The sequence below is a fragment of the Oryzias melastigma genome, linkage group LG14, assembly GCF_002922805.2.
Source record: "Oryzias melastigma strain HK-1 linkage group LG14, ASM292280v2, whole genome shotgun sequence".
NCBI classification, from domain to species: domain Eukaryota; kingdom Metazoa; phylum Chordata; class Actinopteri; order Beloniformes; family Adrianichthyidae; genus Oryzias; species Oryzias melastigma.
The window spans coordinates 6074977-6084319 of record NC_050525.1 but is presented as its reverse complement, the minus strand read 5'-3'; the positions used below and the strand labels follow the sequence as shown (position 1 = coordinate 6084319).

The 9343-nt window shown below is 41.3% G+C and overlaps 1 protein-coding gene across 1 annotated transcript; it reads right to left on the bottom strand.

The window, feature by feature from the left end:
- Positions 1–256: 256 nt before the first annotated feature.
- Positions 257–1699, bottom strand: LOC112138651 (odorant receptor 131-2). The gene has a single exon (XM_024261249.2). The coding sequence runs from the start codon at positions 1606–1608 to the stop codon at positions 661–663; it is 948 nt and encodes a 315-aa protein (XP_024117017.1). The 5' UTR covers positions 1609–1699; the 3' UTR covers positions 257–660.
- Between the last annotated feature and the right edge of the window lie 7644 nt (positions 1700–9343).

Below are 9343 nucleotides of genomic sequence, written 5' to 3'. Positions count from 1 at the left end.
TTGTTATGTTAAGGTTTATATTTTGTGGAAGTCATGGTAATACGAAGCAATCGTTCTGATTTCTTACATTTCACAACATGGTGCCTCTATGGAATCATGTTTCACTCAAGTAAGGTTTTTCTGGTGATAAATGTGGACAGAAATATCCAAAGATGCTTAATTGGAGAGGGCAGCAAAGCAAAGGTTCTCACCTCTGCTGCTGGTGTCCTCATAATTATATGTTTAAAAATATTTCATCTGTTAAAGATGTAAAAAGAAAAAAAACAGGAAGTAAGATTGTTTTTAATTAATGTATTTGTATCTCAGACATTTTTATTGCACCTCTGAAAATATAATTACTTTCTATAAAGTAACATATTATGTAATACAATTTAAAATATGTTAGTCTGTTTTATGTCTATTAACAATTTTTTTGGAATTTGCAAATTAAAAAATAAGCCATAACAAAGACGTCTTATAAAAACAGAAACAGTTTGATCTTTGTCAAAATGTACTATTAACTCACTGAGTTTTATATTAACTGTGACAAATCAATGTGACTATTTCCTAAGATTTATTTTTTTGTAGGGTAAATACATACAGCTTATAGAGTCTCAACCAGGAGAATAACCCTTTTACTTAATTAGAAAAAAGGTGGGATTATCTTTAGGAGCAGCTCTATCAGACAGCTTTTACATTACAGTGACAGCATAGGTGGTTCAACAGCACAGGCCTGATGGTTTGATCTCTGATGCCATAAATGAGGGAACTCAGACATCTAGGGAGGAGTAAAAAAAACAAATACATTACATTCAGAATGCGCACAAAATTCAGTCTTGATACAACTCTAGCAATAGCCATGATTATTGGAATGAAAATTGTGGCAGAAACACTGAGTGCCAGTTGCACCACATGCAGCAGCACCGTATTTCGAGCCTTGTTGGCTAAAGCTTTGTCTGCAGAGGCAGACCTGGCTGCTATGATGACCCCGACATATGTGGAAATGACAGCCATACCGGCTGTTGCAAACAGAAAAGTGGTGAAAAATTTGTCATAGTAATCAGACCCAGACCATAACAGCATTGCAAACATAGAGCAAAAGTCCACCATCTGAAGACTCTGCAGTTGGTGAAATGGGTATTCAACCAGTAAAAGGTTCTGCGTAAGTATATGAAGTGAGCTTAAAGTCCAGATGGCACTGATGGCTGCAGTTGTGTTCCTCATGGAGGTAATGGAGGCATGTCTCAGGGGGTAGCACACAGCCACAAACCTCTCCAAAGACATGATCACCAGTGTGAGAGGGGAGATCACGGTCATAAGGTTGGCAAGTGATGTGAGACAGCCACACAGAGGATAAGTCAAAGTAATTCTACAAACAGCAAGGATGTGCAGCAGCTGACTCAGCATCATCTGCATGGTGTCTGCAAGAAGAAGGTTAAACAGGAGAAGGTACCGACAGGTCTGACGAAACACCGCTTTGCTCCTCAAACTGCGCAGCATGGTCGCATTAAGAAAGAGAAACACGCAGCATGGCAGCGCGGTGAGAGTGGAAAACAGCACCCTCTCTTCTGTTCCCTGATACCGCTGCTCTGTGGTAATATTAATCAGAGATGAATTCACATTTGACATTTCAAAAAACAATAAAACAAATAAACAATCACAAACAGATTTTTTTATGAATCAGTGGAAGTGAACCATATTAAAATCCTATCCAAATCCTTCCTGCTTGGTTTCCAAAAAACGAAAAACAGACATCAGCAGAGAGCTAGATCATCTTTATGCTTAATGCTCCACAGCACAACCTGAGTGTCGGCTGCATGTTAGTTTTAGCTCTTCACCGCCTTTAAATGTCTACTCCTGTTGTTCCTGATGTCACCAAATAGTCCCCAATGACTTGAGTGGAGAGGAAACTTTTTTGTTTGCTAGACTTATGTTTAGAGCGGGAGTATCAAACTCAATCACAAAAGGGGATAATTCCAAAACAGACCTTAGGTCGTGGGCCAAAATAAACATTTATTGAACACTCTAAAGCTACGTTTTTGAAACTTTAAAAATGTAACTTTTATATGTTACTATGAATAAAAACAGGCAGGAATATTGTTCCAGACTAAATCAACTTAAACCTTAAATAACTTTCAATATTTTACTCTCCATAAACATAGATTTTGTTAATATTATACGAGTTAGAAATGAGTGCAAGATTAGGCCATTATTAACAATAAAATAAAACGATCTGGAGAGCGGGATAGAATTACCCGGAGGGCTGGGCCCCCGGGCCTTGACTTTGACCTGTGCTCTAGAAGCCTTGCTTTATATGTTTTGGGCCTTTGTCTGATGTGGAAGTAGCTTGTATTTGGACCCTACATTGGAATGTGTATACCATATGTGTCAATAGTCACACATTAGTGAGTATGGGTAGTATTTAAAGATTTATCTAACGTTCTGTCAGAGCCTAAGATAATTATCTGTCACCTTAGGTGAGTTTTTGGCAAACCCCTTTCATTTCTAAACATTCGTTGTGTTTCGCAAAACTACTGCAATTAATGATGGTTTGAAGTCTTCAGCAAAATGTTCAGCTGATTCACTGCCCTTCTTTTTCTATCTTGGAAAAATGAGATCGGCTTTCAGCAAAATAACATCCCATTGTCTGAAACAGATTTGCTTTTAGTTCTTTTATCACACCATGTCCCACACAGAGAGAGCATCAACTTGCTCTCTCAAGTAGTCAATAGGTACTAAGGTGTTAACGTGATGTCAAACAGTAGCTCTTTTTTTTAAAGAAAAATCATGCTTAATTATCTTAGGCCACTCTGAAATATTTAGTTGTGTCACAGCACAATGCCACAGATGCTGCATGTTTTGGTGAGCATGCAATTAGTGTGCTGAAACAGTTATGTTCACCACGTCGGTTGCTTTGAATTGGATGTTCATTACTTTAACATAAGAATTCTGTCCCTCCAAGACCTGTTTGTCCACCTTTAAATGGCCCACCTCTACCCTACTTATTATCCTAAATTAGAAACACCTGGTAACACCATCTGAGGCCATGGTTCTCAACTGGAGAAAGGTGGTTCTGTAGGGTCTGGGGCCAGCTGTAGTTGTGTTTCTGTTTCACCTTTTTGTTTTCACCTCCCTCACGTTACAGGTGTGTTGATTTCTTTCCTCTTTCCACTTGTTCCTCCTGCCCTCTTAATGAATACACCTGTGTTTGGTTGTCTTGTTTCTGTTATAAGTTGCCCGTTTCCCTCCACTTGTTGCTAGATGGTTTTGTGTGCTTCTCGAGTGCCAGGAGCCTTCCAGCCTCTTTGAGTTACAACTCAGCAAAAGAACAAGTATAAGAAAAAGAGAAGAATAAAACAACCTTCTTATAGATCATCTTGCTTCTTCTTAATGGGTGGAGTGCTCCTGCCTCAGGAGGAGTTTAAATATATTGGGGTCTTGTGCACGAGTGAGGGAAGATCGGAGCGTGAGATTGACGGGCAGATTGGAGCATCGTCCACCATTTTGTGGTCGCTGTACCGGCCTGTTGTGTTGAAGAGAGAGTTGAGCCAGAAAGCAAAGCTCTCAATTTACCGGTCAATCTTCGTTCAAGTACTCACCTATGATCATGAGCTCTGGGTAATGACCGAAAGAATGAGATCCCGACTACAAGCGGCTGAAATGAGTTTCCTTTGGGGCATATTTTATCACAAATAAATGGACTTCAAGTAAATCAACCCTTCAATGTGATCAGACCTTCTCGTTGTCATTTTAAGAACACACAAAGGCAGGAGGTCCTGGTCCTCCTGCGCCAAACACTGTAAACCAAAACCCAATGGTTTTCTAGGACATACTCTCTGCAAAGCAGCAGGAGTTTGTACAAAATTTTCCTCTGAGTTGTGGACGGTACTTTTGGCGCAGAGTGAGCCAGCCTTTATTTCCCATCATGGCTTTGCTTACAACCTCTCCTGCTGACTTACAGCTTCTAACAACCCCAACTAAAAAGCAAAAAATGATGAGCAATATCACAGCTATCCAGTTGCATAGTTTTAACTGAGATTCAAGTTCAGACGACAAGAAAAGGGCCTTCACGGATCTATTTGTCTGCAAGCGAAACATTTTAATTTTTATTTTCTTTTTTTATAGATGCCGTATATCATGAGAAAAATCCTACAAGAACATCTTAAAAACATCAAAAGCAACATTCTCATTGAGGTGGGTCTTTAAGAGAACTTCCTTCTGAATCAGGTTACAATATAACCAAACAAACGATAGGTCATTTTTTTGAATCTCTCTCTTTGGTCTGGTCAAAAATGTTTCAAACTGGTACCGGGATACACGCTATAGAGTGTTTGAGTCCTCCTTGCTGCCTGTCAGAATGCTTTCTTCTGCCTTGATAGCAGGAACTATCCACGGTTTGGTGTTAAGAAAACACTGCAGTATCGTGGAGGGTACAGTGTTTTCAAGACACTGTACCCTCCACGATACAGTAAATGGCGTATACTTGTGCAGTGCTTTTCTACCGTCCTTGAAGGACCAAAGCGCCTTTCTGTCACACGCACATTCACACACTGGTGGTGGTTCAGCTGTCGAACACTGGCACCAACCTCCCATCAGAGACAATGTGGGGTTCAGTGTCTTTACCAAGGATACTTTGACACATAGGTGGGAATCCAAGCTGCAATCTTCCGATCAGGAGTTGACCGCCCTACCGCTGCGTGGGCTCCATGTGGGCTGAAAACCCCTACTTGAACGGTGGTAAATTTCTGTCAATTGAAGTATCTTTTTTCTTCACACACACGTTTGGGATATGGTGTCTTTGAATTAAAGCTTGTACTCTATTAAATAAAAATAAAAAATCTTATAAACATAAAAACATACACGTGTGTAATAAATTCCAAACAGGTTGTAACTATGTACTTAATCAAAATAAACTTTAGTCTCTGTTGCCCTGTGCAACAACTTACTCCTAGATATCACTGAAACACATGATGTGTGTGTGGGGAGGTCATTAATCACCTCAGTATTTACAGCAAACAAAAGCTAACGAGAGTTTCTCCTGAATATTTAATGTATCTAAATGACTTCTCGAGAGACTTCCTCTCAGTGACTTTGTCTCTAAGGCACTACAGAGTACTAGCCAAACAAAAAAACAAAGTCAACATGACAACCTCAAGTCTTTGGGAAGTTAAGCTCCAGTCTTTTCATAACTTTTATGCTTTTCTTTTCCTTTTGAAAGTTAAGGCAAACAGACAATTTACATCAGAGGACTTTTTGTTGCAGAAAATACATTTTGAATCAACATGATGCAGTTTGGCCCAATGTTCCCAGCCTTTCGTATGTCTCTCCACAGGGCTTTATGGATCTGATGCCAAGTCCATTACTGACACCATAGACCACAAGTTGAAAACCATGGACTAGGACACCTTAAATGTGTTGCTCAGTCTTATGATGGTGCTACAGTCATGAGTGTGAAAGCAGTCTCGTTTCCATTAACTCTGAAATTTCGCAAATTGGAATTTCGATAATGAAGTCTCCTAATGGAAACTCTACAATTTCGAAAAAACTTGCATTTTTCAAAAAAAAAGTTTTTGCCCTTAGAGGAGGTGGTATTTGGGGAGTATCAAAACAGACATTTTTCACAGAACTGTAATGGAAACACTTTTTGGAAATAGATGCGCCTCTTTGTATGAAGTGTCTGTCCTGGGGCTGCAGAGCGGGCGGCAGGAGAGATCCAACAGCTTCACAGCTCTTTATAAGTTGAGTGTCATACGGAATCGTGCAGCTCCTCCATAATAAAATCACCAAGATTTCCTCATCGCTTCATCTGCAGCTGCACTTCTGCAGCTTGGAGCCTGAAGATGCTGAAGTCTCGTTTGAGGAAAAGTGCGAGTGCAGGACAGAAACTTAAATGGATCTCGTCGTGTTTTTAAACAGAAAAAAAAAGTCCAGCAGCTTACTTGCTGGAATGGTTATTTTTTTAAAAACCAGCTTTCTCACGTGCACCTGAGGCTGTCAATAGACTCTACACGGCATGCGTTCTCAGAGCTGTGACGTCACCGCAATCTCCTTTTTTTATGAATCAAATTAAAAAAAAAACTGTTCTCATTCATCATCGTGTTTTTAATGTGTGAGTTGGTTTGAGCTTCATCACAAAATGATTTAATGGAAACAGTGTCATTTCCAAACATTGTTTTTCCGAAATTCCTAGAATTTTGATAAAGTTTTGCGCAAATGGGTAATGGAAACGCAGCTAGTGAGTTGGTGTACAAGCTTGATCTAGAGAGAACCATCCAGAGGCAATATATGTTCACTGCTATGCCTATGAGCTGTGGTTCTTTGTCCTACTTGTAAAGCCATCCCAGAAGCACGTGATCTTTTCAAACCCCTGGAATGTCTCTACTCTTTCTTCTCCACATCACTTGTTAACTATCAGAAACGGCAAGAGTTTGAAAGCAGCTAAAGGCGGGGTGAATCAACTTGTTCAGTTGTCAAAGACTCGCTGGGCATGCCAGATTGACAGTGTGGACATTACTCTGCAGAACCGTCGTGCTTTAATTGAAACATTGGAATACATTTCAGCGCCTCTTGATAAAGGCCTGGAAAGCAAGCTTTGCAGATTTAGCACAATCTACATGCTCGTTATGTTTCAGGCATTGCCCTCAGAGATTCAGTGTCTTCACCAATACCTCCAGAAAGAAACAATTGACTTGGTGCAAGCAATAGGTTATAAATTGGCAGTTCAGAGCACACTCAAAAGTTATAGAAGTAATGACAAAGCATGTGACATTTTTAAAAAAGAGAGCACTGCGCGATGACCATGGGATTTCTTCAACTGAGACCCTGAGGAGAAAGCGAAAAAAAATTGACAACTTTGTGATGGAGACATTTTGCAGTACACGATCAGACCTTTCCACTAGAGAGAGTCTAAGAGTTGAGCTTGAGAAGAGGTTTTCTGGAATTGGGGAAACAATCTTGAAAGGTGTGCAAGCATGTCAGCCTTCCTCTGAGTATTTTCTGAATAAAGAAGCACTGAAACATCTGGCTGAACATTACAATTTGCAAATTAAGCCTGAAAGAAATTCTTGTGGCAAAAGCTTTCCTTGAAAGAAAAATGAGGGACCTTGCACAAACCAACATGCAAAGCGTGTTTTCCATTTTGGACAAAGATGTGTTCCTCTCCCTTTCGACCACCTTTCAAGTTTCATAGACGATCCCAGTTACGAGCTTTAGTTGTGAAAGGTCTTTCAGTGTCCTACGCCGACTGCACGCTTGGCTGAGGAACAGAACAAGTCAAGAGTGGCTAAGTAATTTGGCTTTAACGTCAATCGAAAGTGACATGCTGACAGATGTTGACCATGGGCAGGTAATTGATACATTTGGGAAAATGAAAGCAAGATGCCTTAGCCTCATACTTCCACTATCTATTCATTATTTCATCTTTTTGTCCGCTTTTTCCCTTCCGGGGTCCTGGGGGTGCCGGAGCCTAACGCCGGAGTCACACAGGACGCGATAGCGCCGCGCAGCGGCGCGGAGCGGAGAGCGCGCCACTTCGCGGCGCTCTATTGGTCACACCAGACGCGATTTGTTTCCGCGACGGTCGGCAGGCGCTTCTACTAGAGCTATTGCTTTTTTGCCATCATGATCAATAACCAGGATATCTCCCAGTGTTTTTCTGCTAAAAGGAGATGGTCTCTGCCCCTGTCGACACAGACCCCGCCCCCCAACTCCGCAGTCGGCCCACTTCATTGATCGGCTTGTGCGCGCGTGTGCGTGTCTGTCTGTTCTGTTGTGTGTCTGTGTGCACGCACGCAGGTGTTTCCGTCGGTCAATTAATAAACTAAAAATATTACCAGATGTTTCTTCCCAGAAGAACCGCTCCTCTGCCTCTCTCTCGTTCAAACACAGCCCCACGCCCCGCTCCAGTGTGCCCCCACTGCCCCGTCTGCCCTGCTTTTTTTCCTCCCAGAACCCTGCAGACCAGCACACCCGCTCCGGAGATCTGTGGTGTCCGGGGTGGGGGCTCTCGCGCACGCGTGTCTGTGTGTTTTGATTGTATGCATATTTTCATCTCTACTGTCTGTTTAGACACAAAAACTTGATAACATTTGTCAATCGCGGCGTTTTATTGTGAAAAATTGGTTCTATTTTGAAAAGAAACCGGATTTTCTCATGTATTTCGATGCAACTTCCTGCCAGTATTGACGCGGAGCGCTCGCGTCGCGCGGAAGAAATAGGCCAGACGCCGAAACGTTGCGCTGCACCGCGCGGACCCTCCGCGCCGCTGCGCGTCGCTCCGCGCTTGGTGTGACCGACGCCATAGGTTAACATGGGCTTCGCGGCGCTATCGCGTCCTGTGTGACTCCGGCGTAACCTGGCTACTGATGGGCGAAGGCGGGGTTCACCCTGGACAGGTCTCCAGTCTGTTGCAGTATTCCACCATCTAATAAATAAATTATTACTAGACAAACAAAAACAATAGCAATCAATCCCAATAATTATTTCTGAGGTTTGCAATTAATTAGTTAATTTTTTTAAATCAATTCCCGACCCTATTTTATTTTTATGAAAGACTTGACAAAGAATGGGTCAAACTTTCCCAACTTGAGACTTTGAAAAGTTTGTCACAGAGAAAATGAGCTTGTTGTTCCTGCTGAACTTCTCTGAGATGAACTGTGTCCACTGAGATCTCTGATGAAAGCAGGAGGAGTTCCCTCTCTGACAACACAAAGAAGGATTAGAATATTACATGTGTCTAAATGACCTCAGGGGACTGCATGGGTCACAAGCTGTTTTTTCTTTTTTTATTGGTCCCACAGAGAGTTTCATCACATGGAAAACACTTGAACATCAACAGCAATTATCAAGAACATATAAAGTTACTTCAAACTTTGAAAAAAATCTAATCTCTTCACAGTCAAACATCTGGAAGAAAGAAATATTTTTTAAAACTTTTTTTTTTTTTAAACAAAGCAATATAATAATTGACGTCAAGCACAAATAAGGACATAATGCACCACTTATTTAAAAAAAATGTGTCTGTCACACAACCGATGACTTTGTTTGAAACGTCAAACATCATCGCTGTTTTGCATCGTGCTACATTACTTCAGAATGTGTTGATGCTAATCATTGTTTCATCGTGTGTCTATTGACTCACGATGTTTCAGTCTTTTCTGGGCAAAAGACACTTTTACAGAAATGACAGATCTCAGTGGTTTGGTGCCATTCTGGCCATTTAAGATACTTCGTTATGCATCAAAATGGGGTTGTGAGGGGATAGAGATTTAGAGGGAGAGCATTTTCAAAATAAAAACCTACAGACCTCCTCACTCCCTCGTCCCAGCTGACATCCGGATCAGAACCATACGGCTGGACATTACCC